This window comes from Peromyscus californicus, unplaced genomic scaffold (assembly GCF_007827085.1).
Source record: "Peromyscus californicus insignis strain IS unplaced genomic scaffold, ASM782708v3 Scaffold_4__1_contigs__length_199733344, whole genome shotgun sequence".
Taxonomy (NCBI): Eukaryota; Metazoa; Chordata; class Mammalia; order Rodentia; family Cricetidae; genus Peromyscus; species Peromyscus californicus.
In genome coordinates, this window is record NW_026294562.1 from 18056076 (window position 1) to 18082068 (window position 25993).

Genomic DNA, 25993 nt, shown 5'->3' on the forward strand with positions numbered 1-25993 from the left:
GAGATGAAAAAAAAAACAACAACTTTAACTTCTTATTCTCTTTGCTTCTGAAATAATGGCACCAATGTTATACACAAAATAAGTGTAAATGATGGCAAGCCTTGCTTTCTCTTTTCAAGGAGAAATTAAATCATTTCCTTTAGAAATTATTTCTTTTATTTTTTTTGAGACTATAATATAAATACATCATCTTGCCCTTGGCTCTCCTTCCTCCAAATCCTCCCGTATATCCCTCCTTGATGTCTTTCAAATTCATGGCCTCTTTTTCATTAACTGTTGTTACATGAATATATGTACGTGTAGATACATATACATTCCTAAGTACATAACTACAACCTGCTCAGTCTAGGCAATGCTACTTGTGTGTATATTTCCGGGCCTGACCATTTGGTAGTGGATAAACCAATGGGTGTGCTCTTCCCAGGGGACCATTTCTTCTGCTCTCAGCATTTCTTTACCGCCTCTAGTTCTTTGTGTGGGGTTGAGGTCTCAGGGGCTTTCCCTCTGTCCACGTTAGCATGTCTACTGTTGTCTTTACTCAGCTCACGTCCCAGCTGTCGCGTTGGTGAGACTTCACAGGTGTTGCTTCTGACATTACTAGGAGAAGCAATCTCACAGCAAACTCCTTGATCCTCTGCCTCTTACAACCTTTCCCCCTGTTTCTTCCACTATGTATCTGTTGGGACAAACCATTTCTCAATTATGAGCAATTAGGTGAAGAACTGGAGAGATGGCTCAGTGGTTAAGAGCGTTTACTGCTCTTGCAGAGGACCTGGGTTCAATTCCCAGCAGTCACATGGCAGCTAACAACTGTCTAAAACTCTAGTTCCAGGGGATCTCATACCCTCTTCTGACTTCAGCAGACTTTTGCATACATACACACACACACACACACACACACACACACACACACACACACACACACCCCCCAAATAAATAAATTAAAAAACAATGAGTAGCTAAGTAAATGAAAAAAAAGATAAATGTTTTGGTTTTGTTGTTATTGTTGTTTTAGTTTTTCAAGGCAAGGTCTCACTGTGTAGCCCTGGCTGTCCTGGAACTCACTTTGTAGACCAGGCTCTGTAGAACTCAAGAGATTCGCCTGTCTCTGTTTCCTGACTGCTGGGAATTAAAGGTGTGTGCCACCACTACCCAGTCCAAAAGATAAATGTTTATAAGTGAATTGTTCGGACTTTCACATTCTATTTAGTCAAGTTGTAATTTACAAGTTATATTAAATATATATAGTAGCTTATTGTTTTATAGATTTTTAGATCCCCAATCCTCTATGTTTCTCCAATCCAACAGTGTCCCATAAAATTGCTAAGAACATGAGCTACTCAGGTCCTGAAGCCCTCTGAGCAGGAGCTAGGTAGCCAGATATAAATTTAGGGAGCTACTCCCCTGCCTGATGTGTGGGCCACACACACAGGATTCACCAAAATGTTCATGCATCAGCAGAGACATTCAGGTCACAAACCAGTACAAAAGGGAACAATGTCTTGTTGTGACATCCCAAGACATCAGGAATAAGAAACCCACTCATGGGACACTAGCTCATAGGATTGCTACCAAACCACAATGTCACCACCCATGCTCAATGCCACACTGTCAAACTGAAACTTTAAGGAAGCAGACAGATTTTCCCAACAAACTTCTACTTAAAAAGGATTTCCCCAACTACCTTTTACTTAGAAACAGGATTGTAGCCTACTGCTCATCTTACTAAGGAAGTCTTTTATTTAAATCCAGACAATCATGTAGCCTGAAGTCATCTGATATCATTTGTTTCATGTTAAACAAACAAATCCAACCCCTCAAAACAAACTTAAATTCTGTTATTGACTAATAGGTCCCTTCACTGCATTTTGAAGAATGGGGACTGCTCCAGACATAAATTGCAAATTAAAGTCAACTATAACTAAATTTGCTACAGTTTTGATTTTTAACAAGCTTAAGAAACAAAATACTTGCCATGAAAACACAAAGCCCAGACTTTGATCCTTAGAACCAAAGGAAAAAAAGGGTGCTGTCACATACTTATAACCCCAGTGCTATGGAGTCGGGACACAGACAGATCCCTGGGACTTGCTGGCTAGCCAGCCTACTAGGCTAGCTCCAGGCCAATGAGAATGGTTGGAGCAGACACGCAGCAAATAGAAGAGAAACCATGGTAGTGCCCACCACTCATAATTCCACCATCCTCCCGGGTACACAGGACAAGACACTTGGCTATGGTTTTGGACCAAGGACTTAGATGTAACCTCTTTCTAACAGACACTCGGGGCAAGGAACAGGAAAGGTAATGGCATTGCCCAACCCACAAAATCCCAGGATGCCAGACCAGTACCTGGAGGATCTGTGGCTACAGGTAGACACACATTCTGTTCTGTGTGCTAACATGGAACCGCCACACCCATGTACTGGGCATGCTCTGCAGGCACGGACTTTTTAAGGAGCCAATGGGTGCTAGTCCCCACTGGTTCCCATTCGCTCATCCATATTTCCAGAACACCAGAGGGACAGCAGGCAGATTCTTCTGTTTATCAACTGGAATTTTATCGACCCTTCACTGTGACCCTAAGAGGTGGGTACAACGTGGAGAAAAACAAGAGATCAAAGAACTCACCCCCGGGGCTGGGGAGCTGGCTCAGTAGGTGAAGGTGCTTGCTGCAAAGCCTAATGCCCTGAGTTCCAGCCCCGGGCCATGCATGGCAGAAGGAGAGAACTGACTCCAGCCGGTTGTCCTCTGACCTCGACACACATGCTATGGTAGGCATCCCTCATTCCGCCCACAATTTTAAAAAAGTTTTATTTTATGCTGTCCTAGTTATTTGTTGTTGTTTTCTCAATCCAATAGGAGCTGGAGTTATCTGAGAAGACGGAGCCAGAACTGAGGAAAACACTCCCAGAAGACTGGCCTGTACGCAAGACTAGGGGGCATTTTCTTAAATAATGATTGATGTGGGAGGGCCCATCCCCACCCCAGGGTGCATAAGAGAGCTGGCTGAGCAAGTCACGAGGAGCAGCAAGCAGCATTCCTCCATGACTGTATTTCAGCTTCTGCCCTGAGTTCCTGCCCTAGTTTGCTTTGATGATGGACTGTGATGTGGACGTGTAAGCAAAATACACCCTTTCCTTCCCCAGCTTTTGGTAAATTATCACAGCAATAGAAACCGTAACTAAGACACGTGTATATGGGTGTTTCACCTGCATGTATGTCCATTGCACACCTCATGCTCACAAAGGATAGAGAGACATCAGGTCCTTTGGGGCTGGAGTTACGGACATCTGTGAGCCACCATGTGTGTGCTGGGAATCAAACCCTTGGCCCCTTGAGGAGCGACCAGTGCTCTTAACCACTGAGCCACCTCTCCAGCTCCAAGTAAATGTAATAAAAAAAGAGAAAAGAAAAGAAAAGGAAAGGACATACTCATCGTTATGCCAATGCATTTGTGGTGGAGCTAGGAAATATGCAGCAGATTCAGACTCAGGTAGAAAGATTGCAAATTCAAGACCAGCCTGAGCAACTTAATCAGACCCTGTCTTATAATTAAAAAAAATAAGTGAATACGAAGAAGCCTGGGGATGTAGCTCAGTGGCACAGTGCCTCATTAGCCTGTGTGAGAACCTAAATTCTACACTTAAGTACTGACCCCCCCAAAAAAAAATCACAAGTAAATCAATGTCACCCTTTCCCTTCTAGTTTTACGTCAACTTGACACAAGCCAGAGTCATCAGAGCGGAGGGAGACTTAGTTGAGAAAATAGCTCCATAAGATAGGGCTGTAGGCAAGCCTGTAGAGTATTTTCTTAATTAGTGATTGGTGAAGGAGGACCCATCCCATTGTGGGTGGGGCCACCCCTGCACTGGTCCCGGGTTCTATAAGAAAGGAGACTGAAGGCCCGCCTTTAATCCCAGCACTCGGGAGGCAGAGGCAGGTGGATCTCTGTGAGTTCAAGGACAGCCTGGTCTACAGAGTGAGATCCAGGACAGGCTCCAAAGCTACACAGAGAAACCCTGTCTTGGAAAATAAAACAAAAGCAAAAACAAAAACGAGAGAGAGAGAGAGAGAGAGAGAGAGAGAGAGAGAGAGAGAGAGAGAGAGAGAGAGAGAGAGAAAGCAGACTGAGAAAGCCATGGGGAGCAAGCCAGTAAGCAGCATCCCTCCATGACCTCTGCATCAGCTCCTGCCTCCAGGTTCTGGCCCTATTTGAGTTCCTGCCCTAACTTCTTTCAATGACGGACTACGAGATGTGGCAGTATAAGCCAAATAAACCCTTTTCTCTCCAACTCGATTTTGGCCACGGTGTTTGATCACAATAGCAACCCTGACTTAGACATCCTGTTTCCCTTCTCTCTCCTTTTCCTTCCTTTCTTCCCCTCTCTTCCAACCTTTCTTACCCCTCCTTTCCTTCATGATGATCAATCCAAACAACATTGAGTAAACAAGGTATATGCCTTCAGGTTGGTGGACGGAAGTGCCTAGAATTGGGTCCTTGAAGGGACTCTAGCTCACTAGAGCATGTGGCTCTGGCAGGCCTTGCCCCTCTCCCCCATTCCCTTGGCCTTGCTAAAAAGATTAAATTACATTCCTAAAGGTAGCCACCAAGGTCTGTTCCCTTATTTGGCCACTTCCTCCTCCTGAGGCTAACTACCAGGGTCCAGCAATCAGAAGGCCCCTTTGGTTCACCTAACATGCCCAATTAAAATTAAATACCCCATCCTAACACAGTTTCCCCTTTACCTTTATAAACCGCCATTTGCCTATGGGGCATGTCTGTCTCTTCTCTATCCAGAGGCAGTCCTTTGTCCCTCTTAGACAAATATCCCTCCCTGCCCCTTCCCTTGTCCCATTCCCCTTCTCTCTTGACTGTCCCCTGTCTCCTTTACCACTGCACCCTAGCCCATTCTAACACAGACCTCCCCCTTTTCCTCTTCTTAAGAAGGACACCTGCAAGGTCCTAGGCTGCTGTTTTCCTGCCTGAGTCAGAAATCACCCACTTTTTCTTCCCTGCTTAATAAAGGATCTCTCTGTGTAAACAGGTGTTTGGGTGTGGTTGGTGCCTGAGTCGGGGTCTGGAGGGAACCTCTGCCTTGCGTGCGGGAGTTCCCCCTTCAGGTCCTACAGTATATGCAGGTGAGGGGCCCCTGCAGGGGACTGCCTGGCACTGGGTGCTGGAGCTGGGGTGTGGTAAAACAGAAACACCCACATGGGGAGACAGCCTGGTATGTGGTGTTGAACTCCAACGCAGGGAAGAAGATGAACATTCAGTGAAGGGGGATTTTTAATAATCTCCAGGAAACTTCTTTTTCTGGAAAGGGCTAAAGTTTCAGTGGCGAGGGTGGGTGGGTGGTGTCTGCCCATGTCACTGCTCCAGCTGTAGAACTCTGACCTGAGAATTGTAAATTAAGATCCAATCTTCAAGGTTGTGGCACATATGTTAAGGCAAAAGGAAAAGCCACACCTTCATCTTGTATTTAAGAGTGTTACGAGTTTGGTTTAGAAACCCGGGTAAGGGGCTGGGGGAGATGGCTCCGTAGAAAAAGTGCTTGCTGTGCAATTATGAGGACCAGAGTTCAGATCCTCCGCACCCACACAAAGGCATGGCTTAAGTGGAAGTCCATCTGGAGACCTGGCGCTCAAGACGCTACTCGGGATTCCTGGGCAAGCTAGCTATCTAAACTAGCCTAGATCGGGGGTCAGCGAGACCTTGCTTCAACCAAATAAAATGAGCAGTCGAGGACACCCTGTCAACCTGTGGTCTCTACACACACGGGCTCCTCGCTACACAGGCCAGGCTAGCTGTAGCCTGACATGCAAGCATTCTCGACTCTTTCATCCCTGGTGACATCAGCCTCACTTGGCTGGCGTGCTTTCTCGCATGCTTTCACGACTCAGTCTTTCCTGTGCTTTGCTGAGGTGGCACTCCGCCTCCTACGTGACCGCCTCGCCCTGCCCTGTTTCGTCTGGTCCCGAGACCTCCAAGGCAGCGGTGGACCAGAGCCCACACCCGAGGTATCTGCGTTTTTCCTCGGCCGAGAGGAAGGCGTGTGGGGTAGTTACGGCATCCCTCAGAAGCTCTCCCTCTGATCCAAACGGCAGGGCGACCGCAAGGTGCGCGCGCATCCCGCGGGCCAGGGGCGGCGCCTCCGGATTGGAGCGGGCGCGGCTGCTGATTGGCTGCGCGGGGTCAGGCGCTGTGGGCCGAGTGGACGCCCGTGACCCCGGGGCTGTGAGTGATGGGCGGCGGTTCGGGGCCGCTCCCCGGGTGGGGCTAGGGGCGGGCTGGCTGATGGCCAGGTAGGAGTGTGAGCACCGGGTGTGGTAGAGCAGGGCTGAGGCCTGGCATGCAGCCGCGGCCTTCCTCCCTCAGGATGCGCTGAGGATGTCGGGGGTATTCAGTCGGCACCGAGTGCTGAAGGTCCGTAGGACGGTAGTGTTGGCCGGGGTTGCTGGAATGCCTGAGGTCTGTGCCCTTCAGTGACTCCAGGCAGGTTGCAGCCTGCCCTCCCTGCTCCTGAACACGATTCCTGTTCTGGAAAAGGCAAGGCAGGAGGCTTTGGCTGTTGGCCGTCCTGTTACTTGAGGTCCAGCTTCTCTCACACTGTATCCCAGGTGTGTGTGTGTGTGTGTGTGTGTGTGTGTGTGTGTGTGTGTGTGTGTGTGTGTGTGTGTGGTGTGTGTGGTGTGTGTGTGTGTGTGTGTGTGTGTGTGTGTGTGTGTGTGTGTGGTGGCGGGTGGCTTTCCTGGAAGGAGGCAAGGGATTTGTTTATTTGAAGAATCAAGCGCAATGCTTAAAACATTGCTGCTGGGAAAGTAAAATGGCCGAGGCATTGAAAACAGCTTAGTGACCCCACAGACAGTTAAATAGAATCACACACAAGCCAATTACTCCTGGATATGTACCCAAATCAAATGAAAGCAGATGCCCAAATATTTGTGCGCAAATATTTGCAAGCACTTTTCACATTTGCCAAAAGGTGGAGCCAACTCAGTTGTTCTTCAGTAGATGAACTGGTACGCCAGCCGTGGTACACACATCGAGTGGCTGGTAGGCAATAACAAGGAGCGAAGGATTACTTGAATGTTCATTCATAATGGGGACCACTCCAAGGTATGGTTGAGGAGAAAGTGTTTATTGTAAATATGAGTAGGGTACAGCCAGAGGCATCTGGAAGAGTCCAGAGCAAGGAGAGAAAGTAGTAGACCAAACATGGCCAGTAGAGAACCAGGCCATAGAGGAGGGAGAGATGGAGAGAGCAAGAGAGAGGGCCAAGACCAGGAGCTAAGAGGGCAGGTTATATAAGAATGAGAAGCCTGCGAGCTGGAGAAGTTTAGGGTGGGGGCGGGTGAGGAGAGCTAAGAGGAGCCACAGGTACTGAGTGAGCCTGGAGGCCAGGAGACTCTTTGGTATGCCAATAGGCACACACTACAGTTAGCCATTTGTCCTGAGTTTTCTTTTGAACCTGGCACTACTGGTTTATGCTACACAGTGGGGGATTGCCCCAAACGTAGTGTGGGTGGGACAGCAGACATGCGATATAAATTGTCTAATTCCATTTCTGTGAACTATAAGGCAAGGACCTTCATACAGAGAGCACAGGGCTTGTTGCTGGGGGTGGGAGAAGGCTGGCTTGTGGGTGATGAGATTAGGTGTCATTGGTGAATGGTTATAAGTTTTGGGTAATGAAAGTGTTGTAGAGGTTGGGGATTTAGCTCAGTGGTAGAGCGCTTGGGCAAGCGCAAGGCCCTGGGTTCGATCCTCAGCTCCTAAATAAATAAATAAATAAATAAATAAATAAATAAATAAATAAATAAATAAATAAATAAATAAAGGTGTGTGCCAACACAGTCCAGAAAATGCTGTAGAAAAAACGGTGGTTAGATATTGTGAACGTACGTTGCACTGAATTGCTCACTTGGGGCTGCTTTTATGTTGTGAAATTCCACTCCAGTTAAGAGTGGAAATGTGTGACATAAGCGAAGTTACCTTTTATGTTGCTTTTCTTCCTCTCTCTTGGTTCTCTCGTGGCTCAGAGTGTTTGTTACGGCCTGGCCCAGCCTGCACTACTCACTGCTCCTACGTGAGGCATGGTCCAGAGGGAAAGGGCCCATCTGTCCTTTCTGACCAGGCCCTCCCCTGGGCTCACAGCCAACATGAGTCAGTGCAGCACACTGCTCCTTTAGGAGCTCTCTGTAGCTGGGCGAAGCCCAGTGTCCCCCAGTGGAAGGGGTGGGGTGGGGTCAGTCACCTCTAGCAATCCCAGAATAGAGTCTCAGTTCTTTAGATCCTAGAGCCTGTGGCATCTGCCCCAAGGTCAGTGTTGAAGAATCAGCCCTTTGCTGATGCCCCAGAAACTGAACTACCAGTTGTGGAACTGGACTCTGTGACATTTCCCATAGTTTGTCATGGAAACATAATGTAAAGAGGTCATGGGGGGGGGGGGGGCTGGAGAGATGGCTCAGAGGTTAAGAGCACCGACTGCTCTTCCAGAGGTCCTGAGTTCAATTCTCAGCACCCACATGGTGGCTCACAACCATCTGTAATGAGATCTGGCACCCTCTTCTGTATACATAATAAATAAATAAATCTTAAAAAAAAAAAGAGGTCATGAGGTCTCTGCTTCACTTCCCTGAGTACTGATCATAGGCACAAAGAGACATTTCCAATCGATTAAGATGCATGTGAAGAGCCCAGAACTGTACAGGAGGTTAAAGTATGGTAGGAAAGCTAGAGAACAGTGTCGGGTTAACTTCTGTGGTTTGAGGCGGAGTGCTTAAAATCAGGTGTGCTGAACGTTAAGATGGGCTATTACAGAATCTTGTGCTGGGGTCCTGGGCACAAGTTCAGCCATTGCCAGCCTGAAAGGAGGTCCATGCCACCAGGCTTTGACTTTGGATATAACTGGGTGTGCTGGATAGTTTTATGTCAACTTGACACAAGCTAAAGTCATCTGAAAGGAGAGCACCTCAATTAAGAAAATGCTTCCATCAGTGGGCTGTAGGGCGGGAGAGATAACTCAGTGGTTAAGAGCACTGACTGTTCTTCCAGAGGTCCTGAGTTCAGTTCCAGGCAGCCACATAGTGGTTCACAACCATCTATAATGGGATCTGATGCCTTCTTCTGGCATTCAGGCATATGTGCAGACAAAGCACTCATACCTAAAAAAATACATAGAAAAAAATTGGGCTGTGAGCAAGCCTGTAGAGCATTTTCTTAATTAGTGATTGGTGGGAGAGGGCCCAGCCCACGGTGGGTGGTGCCATTCCTGGGCTGGTGGTTCTGGGTTCTAGTAGAAAGCAGGCTGAGCAAGCCAGTGAGCAGCACCCTGCTATGGCCTCTGCATTAGCTCCTGCCTCCAGGTTTCTGCTGTGTTTGGGTTCCTGTCCTGACTGCCTTCGATGATGGACTACAGTGTGGAAGTGTAAGCCAAATAAAACCCTTCCTCCCCAACTAGCTTTTTGGTCATGGTGTTTCACTGCAGCAACAGAAAACCTCACTGGGACACTGGGCATCACGGTGAAGTAGCAGGCTCTGGTGTGCCCTTTCTTCCATGCCCAGGTTAGCCAGGAAGCAAAGCTGAAGTGCTAGAGCTGCAGAACTCGTAGGGGAGTCGGGGGTGGGGAGGTGAAGTGGGACTCAGCCGCCTTAGGAGTCAAGGTCAGGTTGAGTGCTCTGCTGTCCTGCATCATCCAACCAGAAACTGCCATTGTGTCTTCCATCTGGTGGACTCCGAATGTGAGTCTCCTGCTCCTGAGAAACTTGAGTTGGTGTGTTTGCAGTGCCTAAGCCTTCTAACTGATGTTGAAGGTGGAATCTGGAGTTCTTTCAGTAACGAGACTCGCTCTTCTCGTGATTCCCCCGGCCAGTCAGAGACCGAAGAACTTACTCTTGACAGCGTTGAGAATATACCATGCTTCTCTTCATGAAAAACTTGAACTTAACCAACACTTCATTCATTTATTTGGGTTTGAGTTTCAACTACAAGTTACAGTAACAACAATAAAAGTCCAGGACATTTTTTCCTCATGCAGGCTTTGTGATTAAGCTGGGTAACCAGTACAGTGATTTAACTTTTTACGGTTTCATCAGTCCCCATAAAACAATGCCTATTAACAGTCACTTCCTTTTGTTGTTCTATCGCCCATGGCAACTTTCAGTCTGGTAACTGACTCTTCATTTGTGTATTCAGGACATTTCATATAAAAGGAATTATATAATATACTGACTTTTGTGGGTTTTTTTTTTTGGCCTCAGAATGGTGTTTGTCCAGTCCATCCACTTCATGTCATATATCAAGACTTCATTCTTTTCTATGGCTGAATAAAACACCAGCATATGAATGTATTACATTGTTTATTCAGTTTTGGATGGATATTTGTGTTGTTTTTGTGCTGGGCTATTCCATAGTGCAGCAGTGGACATTTACGTATATGGGTTTTTGTGGACGTATGTTTTCATTCACTTGGGTATACCAAAGAGTAGAATTACTGGGCCACACAGTACCTTACATTTTAACTTTCTGAGGAATGGCCACTGTGTTTCCCAAAGCAGCTATGCCATCTTAGATGCCCCTCATCAACGGGTTCCAATTTTTCCATATCCTCAGCAACATCTGTTTTTTGCTATTTTTTTAAGAGTATTATAGTTACAGCCATTCTAGTGGATGTGGCGTGCTAACTCATTGGGCTCCCGATTTGTACTACCCGGGTGGTTACTGATAAAGAACTCCTTTTCGTGTAATTATTGACTGTCTCTGTTTCTGCTTTGCGGAAATGTGAGGTCCGACACTTTTGCTAGTTTAGAACTAAGCTATTTGTCTTTTTATTGCTGAGGCCTAAGAGTTCCTTTTGTACTCTGAGGCCTCATCCCCTATGAGATACATGGTTTGCACATGTTTTCTTCCGTCCTATGGCTTACCCTTCCTTCTGTTTTCTTTTTGATGCAGGGTCTCATAATGTAGTTGAGGCTAGCCTCAACCCTGTGATCCTACAAGTCTTTCAAGAAGAAAGAACATCCAAGGTAGGGAGAAGGGTGTGCAGAGAACAGAATGCCATACCAAAGCCAAGGTTGTCCTTGCTACCTTTCAGGTGCCTGCTCCAGGGCTGGCTCAGAGCTACATCAGCAGCATTTGGATTGGTCAAGACTTATGAGAGAGAAATTGTCTGGGCCAGCAATCTCTCTCTCTCTCTCTCTCTCTCTCTCTCTCTCTCTCTCTCTCTCTCTCTCTCTCTTTTCAGAGCTGAAGACCAAACCCATGGCCTTGAGCTTGCTAGGCAAGCACTCTACCACTGAGCTAAATCCCCAACCCCCCCCCCCCCCCCAGCAATATCTCTAGAACAGTTTTGCAGAAAAGAGTTTGTCTGGGGTCATCAAGGTGCTAGAAGCCCCAAAGGTGGACGTGGAGAGGGTCTGGAGGCCTAGGAACGTGACAACCAGCTCTGTCTGCTGAAGACAAGGAACAGCTCCTTGGCGTTGTGTCTATAGGAGGGGAGCTGCTGGGATGCAGACCCTGGCTGTCCTGAGTACACACCAGAGGCTTCCTGTCTGGGGAGAGGAGACAAGTCCAGGAAGAGAACAGAGCAGCAGGAGAAGAGAGAAAGGTAGAGCCAAGAAGGCATAGTGACTGAGTCAGAGGTTCCTACCCTGCCCCAAGACAGTCCTGCAGGGCGGGATGGTTCAGAGCAAGGACTATGGGGGAAGAGGCATAGCAATGCAGGCAGAGGCCTAGATTTGATCAATCCAAGAGCAATTTGGATTAATAAAGGGACCTGGCGTTGAAACTGTTTCAGTTGAACAGAGTCCCTACTCAGGAAGCTGACAATCCCCTGGGTATCTTGTAGAACCTTCTTCCAGGAAGTTACTTCTGAGAAACTACCAACACTGTCCCTCAACCTCTCCATCACTGCCTTGGAATGGGAGGAACAGGTGACCAGATATTCCCTCTGCTGTCTACTCCGTGTCTCCTTATGAATGTCTTTCAAAGATAGAAACTCAGAATCACAATCAGATAATTCGGTCACCACTCGTCCTGGTCAGCCCAATGCTCTTCCTGCTCCTTTCTTGCTTAGGGAGTTTATAAATCCACAGCCATCTTACAACCTTTAGAGGCAGTCTAGCATCCTAAAGATGACAGAGCAGAGTAATGAAGAAAGTTGGGTGAGCAGCATCTCATGGACTGCTCAAAACTCTAAGAATTGTCTTACTCACCCATTCTGGACACAGCCTACCTGAATACCTCTTGTTCTATGAAACAAGAGATCCTGTTATAACAGAAAAGCCAACTCCATTCCCAGCTGAGACCACTTACTACATAAATGCTTGTTTTAGATCTTTACTCTAAATAATATTTAGATGTTGGATTTACGGCTGTGTTTTGACATTGCCAAGCTCTGGGGCTCAGGACAGAAAGGAAGGGTGCTGTGTGTGTGTTGGGAGGGGTGTTCCATCGCTGCTTGAAAAGCAGCTGAGTCTGATCACAGAAAGACTTCCTTATAACTCATTTCACATAACACCAATCCTGCTGAAGAATCATACCTGGCATGGTAACCCTTTCCCATTACAATTTGCGTGCTTTGCACACTCTGACAAGTAAAGTTCTTGTCCTCTCTCATCTAGCAGACCATAGACTCATGACAATTAAGATGTCCTACTCAGACTTCATTGCATCTCCAGATGAAGCCACCCACCCTGAAGTACAGGGCGCTTCAGTGAAAGCTTTCTGAGGCAGACTTGACTACTGGACTATGCAAAGGATGCTAGACAAGAAAGAACTGCTGAGTAACACCACTGGTGTAAGAGATGAGGGAGATACAGAGAAAGGACAGGGTGAAAAGGTAAGTGTATCAGCTCAGCAGCATAAAGGAGGGGTATTGCCTTTTGATACCTGAGCATTTTATAAGAGTGCTGTACACGGCAGGGCTGTGGTGGTGTGCTGCACACCTTTAGTCCCAGCACTTGGGAGGCAGAGGCAGGTGATCTCTGAGTTCAAGGCCAGTCTGTTCTACAGAGTGTGTTCCAGATAGCCAGGGCTACCCAGAGAAACCCTCTCTCAGGGGGAAAAAAAAAGTGCTGTACAGGAGTAGGTAAAGGTCATCTTTTTGTTGTTGTTGTGTTTTTTTGTTGTTTTTTGTTGTTTTGTAACAGCTCTGGCTATCTTGCAACTCACTCTGTAGACCAGGCTAGCCTTGAACTCAGAGATCCGCCTGCCTCTGCCTCCTAAGTGCTGGGATTACAGGCGTGCGCCACCACTGCCCGGTGGGTTAAGGTCATCTTTAGCATCCTTGTAGCATTCTCTATAGTCATCAGCAGAACATTAAACTTCTGCCCAGATGACATTTGGAACAGGAACTCAACTACTCTTGCTGCTCCCATCTCCAGTTCTTTTGATCCTGGCCAAGACAGCAGTCTTGGACACTCTCTTCCGGTCATAAGCCAGGCCCAGGGCAGCCATGCAGTCGATGAAGAATGTGGTGAAGTTGATGTGCCAGCGGTACTCACTGGCAGAGTAGTCGTAGGGGAAGGTGTGGTGGTAGTTGTGGAAGCCCTCGCCTGGAACAGAAGCATGGAGAGCAGTTAGGGGGCTCGGTGATGGCTGCTTCCTGCTCTTAGCACACCTCTAACCTAGAAGCTACCTTGAGAAATCTCAGAGAACTCTGCTGCTGTTAACTGAATAGATGACCCTGTGTCTTCTACCCTGAGGAAATAAGTGACCTCAGAAGTATCTTAAATATATTGTGCGATCTCACTTACTGATGGTGTGTGGGTTTTTTGGGGGGAAGTCTGTTTCTCTTGTGATAACTGGATGAGGGAAGATGATTTTACTGGGACAATGGTTCTCCTTGGAAAAAGCCAGAGCAAACATAAATACTGAGCCAAGATGGCACCGGCTCTGTGTCTGCGTGCACGTGGTCTGGGGAGAGGAGGCTCTGTATGCTTCTAGCCGAGGTAAGCAGGCTCACGCTTTCCATGCTATTGGTGTTTCCTGTCAAGTGTGGGAGGTTCCAACAGAGAGGACATCAGCAGCCAAAAGTCAAAGGAAGGAGGCCAAGGACCAGCGTTCCCTCAGCTCCAGGCAGTCCCGAGGGCTGCTGTCTTCTTTGATCTGGGGTGAGGGAGGTCCTAAGAATTCAGAACCACTCTGAAAATGCTTAGAGATTCCTTCTAACTGGATATTCTGGGAACTCTTGAGATGCGCATTCACTTTGAAAAGAAAACACACATCTTTCGACTCAGGATAATTATCGTGGCGGGTAAATGAAAACCGCACAGACTATCAGCTGTTGGCAGGGCCTTTGTCACTGACTGAGTCCCACAAGAACAGCACTGCTTCACCAAGTTAGCATAAAGAGCTACTACTAAGAGAGTTGGAAACTGAGTGTCTCCAGAGAGATTAGGGGCGATACGAAAAACAAGCAAGTAACGGGATTTGGGACACGGAACCTCTTCTAACCAGGGCTCCTGGTGGTTGTGGATTCATTTTATCTGCATGCAGAGTGGTCCACAGTGTAGACGAGGCAGGGGGTGGGAGAGCACCTGGCTAGGGCTACTAACAAAGGACTGTAGCTTCTATATTGGAGGCACTGAGTATTAGAATTAAAACAGAATGGGGCAAGGGTTATGTGTAACAACTGGGACGTCAAAAAAGAAATCTTCAGAGATCAACTTTCTCAGATTACTTGAGCATATGACAGTGGGGGAGGTAATTCAAGAAGCCAAAAAGAAAAAACAAAAACAAAAACCAAACCCAAAAAACCAGCATGGCAGGAAACAGCTGGAGAAGAACCAAGGGTGAGGTAAGCAGACAAAGACAAAAGACCAGATAAGACATGACCGTGGGGTGAAGAAAGGCTGGCAGCCACTCCGGACAGCTGGTCACGAGGATATGAGTTGAAGAAGCTCACCTCATTTCCAGTCACAAAACAGAGCATAGCTCTGGCCACATTATTCTATGAAAATCTAGTAATTGTCGAGTGAAAGTGATTTATTTCAGGAGGATCAAAGTAAGAGCATGTTTAGAGGTAGAAAGTACCTGATTTAGAAAACTAGGGCAGGAAAGATGAAAACACATTCAGGGTGGTGCAATTGGAGTTGAGTGAACGAAGTCGGAATTACTATGCATTTTGCATAGCATGATTAAATGCCAAACACTGAGCTTACTGACTATGCTCCTGACCCTGCTGTTTAGTTTATTCATTTCCTAACGCAAGCGAGATCCTAGCCAACCAGAGGAGACAGGGAAGGACAAACTTAAGAGGGCCTGGTGTAGGCTGGGTGTAGGCTCACACCTTTAATCCTAGCTCGTAGGAGACTGACTCAAGTGAATCTCTCTGCATTCAAGGCCAGTTTGGTCTATACAACAAATTCCAGGACAGCCAGGGTTACACAGTGAGACCCTGTTTAAAAGTGGCTTGATACACACGGCATTTGGAGACCATTTTGGAACCTGATGTTCTTCACCATTTCGTTTTTATGGTAGGCATGTTGCCTGACTTTCAATTGGGTTTCTTATATAATACCTAGTTGGTTTAGCTTTTTGTTCTTCTTTATTTTTGAGACAGTGTCTCACTCACTATGTAGCCCTGGCTAGCCTGCAACTTGCTATGTAGACCGGACTGGCTTTGTACTCAGTTAATAAACCCTAGTTTTAGATAGAAGAACTGAGACACAACTTATCATTAAAAACAAAGTTCGCGCCGGGCGGTGGTGGCGCACGCCTTTAATCCCAGCACTCGGGAGGCAGAGGCTGGTGGATCTCTGTGAGTTTGAGGCCAGCCTGGGCTACCAAGTGAGTTCCAGGAAAGGTGCAAAACTACACAGAGAAACCCTGTCTCGAAAAACCAAAGGAAAAAAAAAAAAACAAAACAAAGTTCGGAGCCATATGTAATGGCTCATACCTGCAATTCCAGCATTTTGGAGGCTGAGGCAGGGATACTGTTGCAACTTTGAGGCCAACCTGGGCTACACAGTGGGTTCCAGGCCAGCCTGGATTACAGAGTAAGATCCTGAACTAAAACCAACAAATCTTATCTGGTCTATCATATAGCAGAAAATCCTAACTAGTAGACCAGTGGATGTGGTCATGCTGTAGACAGCTGACTTACCCAGAGCTCCCATTGAAGTTAGCATATTCTCTCTGGCTCCAATGTTCTTGTCATAAGGGCGATATCCATAAAGGTGGGCAGCACTGTTCACCAGCCAGGTGGCATTGAGCACCAAGGCATATCTCAGTAAAGCGGCAACATAAAAGCTGTGTTGAAAAGTCTCTCCCCAGAAATACCAGGGCACCAGTGTGGGCAGGATGAAGCACATGAGCAGGAGGCCGGGCTTGTAGTACCTATGTGGAGAGATCACACACTGAGTGTAGGGAGAGGTCACTCTTACACCTACCTTAAGCATCCACTCCTACAGTGTACCTGTGCTTTTCCTGCTCCCACTATGAGTATGGGGGAAGGGCGAGGTCAGAAAACCCCAGAAGAGAATGGGGTGGATAATCTTTCGAACACACGGTCTTCTGTACATTTTAAATGAGGCAATGTGGACACACAGAATGACTTTCTAGGGTCACAACACCGGAAGCCAGCGTGTCCAGCATAGAACCATTATTCTTTTCCTCAGAGGAACAAAACTATGTTCGTCAGACAAACCGGGGTCAAATCACAGCCTCATCACCTCGTTGGCCAAGTTCTGCTGTCTGGGTTCTTGTCCATCTGCCTTTGAGTTCCTTTTGTTTGTTTGATTTTCAAGACAGGGTTTCTCTATGTAGCTCTGGCTGTCCTGGAACTCACTCTGTAGACCAGGCTGGCCTCAAACTCAGAGATCTTCCTGCCTCTGCCTCCTGAGTGCGGGATTAATATTCTGCATATTCTGCCTTGTATCATGATTATTTCATACTTGTCTTGTCTCTTAGCCTCAATAGGCTAGAAATTCCTTGAGGGGAAAGGCTCAGCTATATTCACTTTTATGTCTATGCCTATCTAGTTAGATCAGTGATAGTTAGATCAAACTGCATTTAATTGTGTTCAGGAAAATTGCTCAAAGTGCATGGAACTGCACAAAACAGTGAAGTATCGTTATGGTCTCTGAGCCATTAAAATGGGTCTTAAACATACAAACCCAGAAATCACTCAGCTTTTATTTACACATTATATACGAGAAAAGGTGGAGTCTCTAAACCCCAGGTGCCCTGGGCTCCACGCCCCCAACCCTGACTCACCTCTTCTGGAACATGACCAGCTTCTCAGCTTTGAGGTCAGACATGTCCAGTTTTCCACCCTTCTCTTTGACAGCCGGGTGTTTGCGCACAAGCAGCCAGCCCACGTGAGAGAAGAAAAAGCCACGCCGGGAATCGTGAGGGTCGGCGTATGTTTCTGAGAACTTGTGGTGGGCGCGGTGATCTCGGGCCCATTCATACACATCATTCTGGAGGGACAGGAAAGAGGACCCCAGTATTGAGAAGAGATGCCCTCCCAGGGGAATGCAAGGGCCTAGGTGTCTCACAGAGTTCCAGGGCTGTCTTCCAAGGAGGACTTGGGGAGCCCCTCTTCTGCACACTTGCCCCTGACGCTTATGTGGAAAAGCAACTCATAGTCTCAGACTCAGGAAATAGCACTGCCGCTTCCTGAGATTGTGCGGCAGAAGAAGGCAGGTTGGTCACAGCCCTCAGTTTTGTGAGCAAAGAACAGGAGTTCTTCAGTCAAAGAACATTGGACAGGATCCTAATGGAGGTGGCAGGTGGCCTTGAGGCCTGGAGTGTTGGTCTGTGAATACAGATGGGGGAAGCTCTCTCTTAGACTTCCACAATGACAGGTTACTCAACTAGTAACAAGACCAGCATGTAACTTAGGAGCTTGGGCACCTTTCCTAAGGACCTCTTACATGGGACTCTTTCTAACCCTTTAATTATGCACCAATAATATCACCCTCTTCCCTTTTGCCCACAGAAAGCAGCAGAGTTCAGGGTGTAAACTGCTAGGGCAGAGATGATTATACGCATAGGTTGGGAACCTCCAATCTTACCATGCAAGAAAATGAATTTTGTTTCCGGGTTTCTCCTTACCCCACAATGAGCCCCACATTGAGGCCCTCCTCCCAGGTGACAAGCTCTCTGGTGCCAGTTGCTAAAACCTAATACCAGTAAAAACTCCCTTCTCAAACTCCCTTCCTTCTGGGTTATGAGCTCATGCCTCAAACAGCCTCAGAGCTGACTTAGCCAGCATGGCAGTCACAGGTGGTATCCCAGCCCAGGTCTATGAGACTACTTATTAACCCAATTTCCTCATCTGAAATGAGGGATAATAACAGTACCCACCTCTTAAGACATTCTGAAGACTTAATGAGTGCATCTATGCCAAATGCTAGCACAGGGCCTGCAACAGACTCACTACCATTAGACATGCTTGCGTTTACTATCTGAAACAACAGCCCTTGGATCTGCAACACTTCATCTTCATTCCCATCATGGTGGGATCCCAAGACAGGCATCACAAAGTGTATGTTTACTGTTTACTGATGGTCTAGGAAACCAGGGTCAGTGTCTAACTATGCAGGATGGCCTTTTAGACTGAAGGACCACATCAGTCACACTCTGTGAAAGCATAGGAACGTGGTCAAAAATGACCCAGGAGTAACTGGAGACCCCTTCCTCCTGTCTCCCTACCCAGTGACTCAGAAGGACCTCACGCTCTGTGGACCTCAGAACTAAGCACATACTTTAGATGACCACAGAAGACGGGGGAGACAATGGCTGCCCTGTCAGCTTTCCTCAGGACACTGATTCCCTCTGGTCTGCCCTGGATCATCAGTAGAAGTGACTGACACACAGTGCTGAGCAGCACCAGACTCTTACCTGGAAAGCCATGGTGTTGGCAATGATGAGGAAGAGCCTCAGGGGCAGCCGTGCTTTATAGGTTCGGTGGCTCCACAGGCGATGAGCCCCGGCTGTGATGCTCAGGCCAGTAACTAGATATGACACATACACTGCAGGAAAAGACAGTGGAGATCAGGAAAGTTCGTCTGCTAAGAATGTTAGGACACCTTTCCGAAGCTCCATCGTGTCTTTGTAAGGCTTGGGATGGGGATCTGTTTTCTCCTGAATCCTAGGGATATAAATAGAAGCGGGATCCTTTGACACTAAAGCAATAGAAACGAGATATATCCAAACCACGGACATATCGGCAAGACATTCATGACTTGTGCAGCTCTCTGAACAAAGGGAGAGCCGAGCCTTTCTTGATTTGCTTAAGTGGCAGCATGTGGGCAGAGAGACCATCAAGAACTTTAGGTGCACAAGCTGCTGTAGCTGCCTAAATGACACAAAGGAGAGAGAGGTAGAAGCAAACATGTGCCATGCTTCCGGCCAGTAAGTAGCTGAGGCCTATGAGTTTATTTGCCGCTGTCCTACTGGGGTGTTTCTAACTGTCTTGGGGATGCTTTGTTCTCTAAGGCTGAAAACATTCACCGCTTGAAGAGAATCCCATCCCCTCACAGACTGTCCACCTAAAAATGGAGATGAGCTAAGGAGGTCTAGGCACTGAGGAGGTAGGTCAGGGAAGAGGGCTGCAGTCATGGTCCTGCAGGAGCATTATGCCAGGTCTCGGGTCCTTTGACCTTTGGTTAACTTTCTCTGAGGTGTTGAAGGCCATCAGCTGTGCCCACAGGGCGAAGGACCATGAACACGGGTGTTTATGAGCCAGACCAATCTGGGCACTGCCAAACTAGAGGAGACCCAAGTGGCGAGGGACACACATGCAATGCAGAGCTGGGACTGTATAACAGTCAGTACAATAGCATATCATTACAGTAGTAGAAGGGTGGCTGGATCAGGGACAGGCAGCCCTGTATACAGTCACATTCGCACAGAGGCTCAGGCTTCATCAAGGATATTACTATTCTTATATTCACTGTATACCTTAAATGGGTTAGGTGCTCCTAACGTGACCTCACAGTTGAGGAAATGCATGGAGTAAGTGGTATGTTTTTCTAGTCCTACGAGACTGGTAAAAGTGGAACCATGGTTTGCAGCTAGGGTTTCGGACAACAGTCTATTCTGGCTCCAGCTCTGGCACGTACTTCTGGACAACAGAGAATACCAGCATTGTCCTACCCTACTGACCTCAAAGACCACAGCTCAAGAGGCATTGCATAATCCATGATGGGGCAGGGGACACTGAGTGTAGCCATCTGTTCCTCTGATTGGTAGCACTAACATAAAAGCTGAGACCTTAGTAAAAAAACTATGTACAACACTCTAAGGGCCAGCTGGAAACAATGGCTCCTCAAAGGCTACAGAACCTTAAGGTTGGAGATCCCACACATTATATAAATGGCCCTGTGTTTTTTGGAAGCCAAAAATAACAGAATACTAATGGAAAGATACCAAAAAGAGAGCAAATACAACCTTGGCTTTGGGGTGTCATTCCAATTCCTGTATGAGCAACTGAGGCCTGCCAAACAGACAGTTTGGTCAAGCTCAGAACTGAACTGAATGATGCCTACAAGGAAGGCCCAAAGTGGAAGGCGGACTCCATAGTCTGTAAGGGAATGCTACCTGCATTGTGTGTCCATTACGCTGCAACTCAAATTTGGGGTTCTCAGAAGAAGAGTAAAGACACCACCCAGCTGCCTCAGCGACCACGATCCTTGACCTACAGATAAACCACCCTGCTATACATGGGAGTGTGACACCATGTGATGAGAACAAGCTATTCCCAACCTGAAAGTGTGCTTTAGGCCACACTGGGAAGGAAATGTGCACAGTTGCATTTCCCTGAGGCATCTGGAAAATTTCCAAGATGAAGCTCCAGAGTCCAGATCTCACCACTTATAAGACCTACAAGGACTGGGCCAGATGCAGCTAACATCTGGCCAACTAGCCTCTTTCTACCACTACTCTTCAAGAGAGAGTGCCCAGAAAAAAACCCACACCAGATGCTGCTCTAGACAACATCCCAGCATCTTCCTGAGGAGAACTTGCCAGAGCAGCAAGTGCCTTGCATCTGCACAGGTCCTGCTCACTCTTCCTGTTCAGGCTTCTGGGGTCACAAGTGATAACACCTGCAAAGCACATCTGTAGATGCCAGGGGCAGCACTACCATCAGCTCCAGGCCCGTGAAGCCCCAAGGGCCCGAAGATTGGGCTAATCAAGGGTTATAATGTCTGCCAAAGAACTGAGTGCTGGAGACAGGGGAGGCGTGTTAGACCGTGCAGCATCCATAGCACTGGAAGAGATGAGATGAGCAGCAGGAGGCTGGATGGGGACTGGAACATGAAACACTTCTACAATCTTATTTCATTCTAAAGAACATCCTGACCGGCATATGCCACACCCTGGAGACCTACGAGGAGTAGGGGAGCCTACTGTGCATTTGAATTATAGAGGGGCCTGTCTCATCTTCCTCCCAGGCAAGCCAGCTTCACCGGGACAGGGGCTGAGGTCCAAGGACTTGTCCGGATGACCCTCTTCTGTTTTTCCCTGTACAATCTTCATTTGCTTTGTGCTGACTGGGTTCAAAGTGTAGTCCATGAAGCCCCTAGTCCAGGACCTGGGGGAGGGCCTACTTGTGGCAGGCAGACAGGCAGGCAGGGATAGGACAGGCAGACAAGCAAGGAATTCACCCAGAAAAGCTTGTTCAGGGTCAGTTGCTGCTTTGTCTCATGTCTATTTCTCCAAGCCACCATGCCCATGGGCTCAGCATCCATGTTAAGGGACTCCTGGAACGGATACTCTTGCACCCCAATCCAACTAGGCTCTTTTTCAGCCCAGTCAGTCCCTCAGGAGCCAAAGGGAAAAGGAGGGAGAGTCCCATACAGAACACGGCTGCTGACCTGGGTCAGAGCAGACCTCATTAAGGAAAAGGGTGAGACCAAGAGCACTGGCCCAAGACAAGGGGAGCTGCTCACCGAAGATCCAGGTGTAGAACTTGCAGGAGGGAACCAGTGTGATCCCATACAGTGCCCCCAAGTGCAGCAGGGCCATGAGGATGATGTTTCTCCAGACGTATTCCAGCTTGGGCGGGGGCCCCTCCTCATCCTGGTAGCTGGGGTCATGTATGTCTTCTTTCATTTCAGGACGGATGTCTTCTCCCCATTGTTGGAAAATCTTTTCTAATTTCTCCCCCTCATTCTCTAGCCCCCCAGAAAGAGGCTTTGTGATGGTGGTGGTGGTCGTGGTGGTCATGTAGGAGCTGGAGATCTGTAAGGAGAGGAAGTGGAAAGTCAGCAAGGGAAACCGTGTTCTTCAGTGTAGGTCAGGGCAGAATGGAGTACAGGCACAGGCCGGGCCTCTGTGCCCTGGTTAAGTAGGGTTAGCTGGAAGAGAAGTCCTGTCAAACTATGAATCCAACTAAGAACAGATTGCACAGTGAAAATAATTTGCTCGATACAACTTAGTCATGGAAATAGAAAGCAGAGGAAGTGGCTGTAATTACCTTATGCTTTATATGATTCAAGGAATTATTATTGTTTGTTTTTTGGATGAAGCCTTGTATTAGGTAACCTGCATCTTAGAATCCCGCCATCCCAGCCTCCAGAGTATTGGGGTTTCAGATGAGTGCCACTGGGTCCTGCACCCAAATTTTCCTAATTTCCTGATCTGTCATAAAATAACTGAAGTCTGGAGTGGTTGGGTATACCTGTCACCTCTACACTATGGAGTCAGAGGCAGGATGGCATGAGCTCACAGCCAGGATGGCCTATGTGCGAGCTCCTGGCCAACCTGAACTACGGAGTCAGATGTTGTTGCAATGTTACCCCCATCCGCAAAACAACAAAACCCAACTTGGAAGATGAGTAGCCATCCTTTCCATGAACAGTTAAAAAGAAATGTTAACAATGAGTTAACTAGGTGAATGCAAGTAAGAAAAAAATTTATAAATGAACTTTTAATCTTTTTGAATTATTTTTCTTTAATACAAAAATCTCAAAGTTGTATTATATTAAACTCATTTGGTAAGAATTTGGCTATAGAGAGTAAAATTATGCTTCTGTTGCAGAATATTCCTTTACACTGGGTGAAGATGTGTGATTGGTTTAATAAAGAGCTGCATGGCCAATAGCTAGGCAGGAAGAGGTTAGGGGGGACTTCTGGGGACAGAGAGGACTGGGGAGGAAGAAAGGTGGAGTCACCAGCCAGATGCAGAGAAGGCAGCATGAGCAGGGTGGAGAGATGAGGTAACGTGTCACGTGACAGAACGTGGATTAAAATAAATGAGTGAATTTAAGTTATAGAGCTAGTGGGACAAGCCTGAGCTAAGGCCAAGCTTTCATAATTAATAATAAGTCTCCATGTCATTACCTGGGAGCTGGCAGGACAGAGAAAGTCTGCTTCATGCTTCAGAGCATTCTTGTCATGAGATTGAATCCCTCATCTTTGATTTCTTCTTCTGGGTCCCAAATATTTCCAGATGTGTCCATTTCCATGTTGTCCCACCCAATCACTAAGAATAAGAACTAATGGGGTCCTGAAGGCCCCCAAGCTAGAGCTAGATGATGCTGTCCTGCCTGATGTGTGGACCACACACAGTATTCACCAAAATATCTCACACATAAGCAGAGACATTCTAATTATGCAGCAAAACAAAGAGGTGGCGAGTTTGTGTCGTGGACAGATGGTCTCAAAACTGTCAGAACGAAACTCCTTACCACAATGAAACCCTTACCTTTGGCTATCTCCTTGCCTTGCCTACCTCTTTTACTTCGCAAGATACTGCTGTACAATTAATTTTAGAATCAAGTATTGCTGCCCCATCAAACCCAATTATTGCTATGGCCATTGGTCTATCCGATTTTAGGTGATTTGTTTCATAGGGACCTTGGCTAAGCAGCATGTCAAGTCTTACTGGGACCTTAGTCACTAGTTTACTAGGGGGTCCCGTGTTTCTTAAGCCTATGTACACTGACAGGGAGTCACTGCTTAGAAAATCCCCTTCTCTTTTTGCAAGTATGCTGGCCCCCAGATGCCCAGAACTTACCAGAGCTGAGACCACAGGCTAGAATTGAGCACTTCCAGGACTGAAGCTGGATTTCTGCTTCCGAGTGTGGGGCTGTGTAGCAAGTCAGGTGCTGAACTTGGAACTGCGTTCCATCGTATATATACAGTGGCTGTCCAGGCTCTGCCTCACTGTGTGGGCTGTTGCCCAGAGCTGTGGATTTAAAGGCATTGGGTGGCTGAGTCCTTTATTTCCTCATACGCCTTTGTCCCCTGCCAAAAGGGGCAAGGTGTGCAGAGGTAGCTGGCTTACGTAGCCCCGGGCAGAGATGAGATGAGAAGAATGGAGGGAACAAGAAATCCAGGCACTGGCCAAATCCGAGCAGGATGATATTGCATACATCCATGTGATCTTAACATAATACTACCCCAAATCCTGTCCCTGTCTTTTCCCATGAGAAGATGTTAAATGGGGCTGAAGAGATGGCTCAATGGTTGTGAGCACTGGCTGCTCTTCCAGAGGTCCCAGGTTCAATTCCCAACACCCACATGGTGGCGCATGACCATTTGTAACTCCAGTTCCAGAGGACTTTACACCCTCTTCTGGCTTCTGAGGGCACCAGGCACTCAAGTGGTGCACAGACATACATATAGGCAAAACACCCATACACATAAAATAAAATAATTTTTAAAAAGTTATTAATACATTTGTCAATTCTGGCCTCCTCATTGGTCAAAGACTACTTGATGTTACCTTATCAACCATTGTCACGGGCTCAGCTCCGTCTTCTGTCCTCTCTTCTCTCCTTGCCTTTTTATTCTCCTCCTTGTCTCCTTCCACTGGCCACTGGGCCTCTCCTATGGGCATGGGAACACTTGAGATTTCATTCTGGGAAACAGTATCTAGTTCAGCAATACAAGCACTAGGAAACCCAGGCACAGGGTGAACGGTTGGGCATTGGGGACATTACCCAGGAGAGAACGGGAAAGCCATGGTGGCAATGACCGCTCTCAACGCTACCCAGCCACCTATTCTCCCAGGAACACGAGAGGGAAGACATGGCAACGAGTTTTGAACCAAAGGCTCCATAGTAGCCCTCGTCTACAGAGGAAAGCTCCTACCTAGCTCAGGGAAGAATTATGGCACCGGCCTTCCCACCGACTCTGAATGCTATCCTAACTCTGCGGCACTATATCCACACACATACTCTGACCTGTGTGCATGCACACCCCGCACTTAGTTAATGGGCAGGCTCTGCAGGGTAAGGACTGTGCCAGGAATCAATGGGCACTGGTTTCCCCTGGGTCCACTACCTATGTCTGTGCCCTCAGAACATACTGGAACTGTTTGTTTGTTTGTTTGCTTTTTCGAGACAGGGTTCCTCTGTGTAGCCCTGGCTGTCCTGGAACTCGCTCTGCAGAACAGGCTGGCCTCGAACTCAGAGATCCACCTGCCCCTGCTTCCTGAGTGTTGGAATTAAAGGCATGCGCCACCACGCCCGGCTCATACTGGGACTTTTGAGAGATTCCTGGTGCCCTCTGTAAATTCTGAAGTGTTTGTGTAAAAGAAACAGGAAGCACAGACAGGCGTTTATACCCAGCAGCAGGCTGAAGGAGTAGGCAGGCTAAGGCTTAAGAATAGAGAGCAGATATTGAATGATCTCTGTGAGATTCATTTGGTTGAAGCCTCTGAGGTGGCTAATCCATACTTCCGTTTTAAAGTGTCAAGTGGAGTTATCAAACAGCTTGGCCACGGTCAGTCACACCGGCCAGTTTTATGGTAGAGGGAGGAGTTCAGAAATGCGAGGCTGGTGCCCAAGCTCCTGAAGCCCAACCCTGATGCCCTACGCCTCATGACGGCTTGCGGTCCGGAGCCCACTGCTCCGCGTTTCTCTCCCACAGCCCGGGAGAAGCAGCATCCCCGGGCACCTCTGCCTAGCCTCCATCCTGGGGTGGCCGCTCCGCGGTGCAAGCTGCAGGGGCGGCGCCTCCTGATTGGAGCGGGCGCCGGCCGAGCCGCAGCGCGGCTGCTGATTGGCTGCGCGGAGTCAGGCGCTGTGGG

General features: G+C 47.6%; 1 protein-coding gene across 2 annotated transcripts; it reads right to left on the minus strand.

The window, feature by feature from the left end:
• Window positions 1–9951: 9951 nt before the first annotated feature.
• LOC128094239 (stearoyl-CoA desaturase 2-like) lies at window positions 9952–25897 on the minus strand. Of its 2 annotated transcripts, none has more exons than XM_052712455.1 (8): window positions 25529–25897; window positions 24686–24789; window positions 23975–24145; window positions 21906–22197; window positions 18853–18983; window positions 17221–17426; window positions 16109–16341; window positions 9952–13556 (listed from the first exon to the last, which is right to left on the minus strand). In XM_052712455.1, exons 4-8 carry the CDS (start codon window positions 22180–22182, stop codon window positions 13357–13359), a joined length of 1047 nt encoding a protein of 348 aa, XP_052568415.1. In that variant the 5' UTR covers window positions 22183–22197; window positions 23975–24145; window positions 24686–24789; window positions 25529–25897; the 3' UTR covers window positions 9952–13356. The 2 variants fall into 2 exon arrangements, with proteins under 2 accessions (XP_052568415.1, XP_052568414.1); XM_052712454.1 differs by having other exon boundaries at window positions 25246–25897.
• Between the last annotated feature and the right edge of the window lie 96 nt (window positions 25898–25993).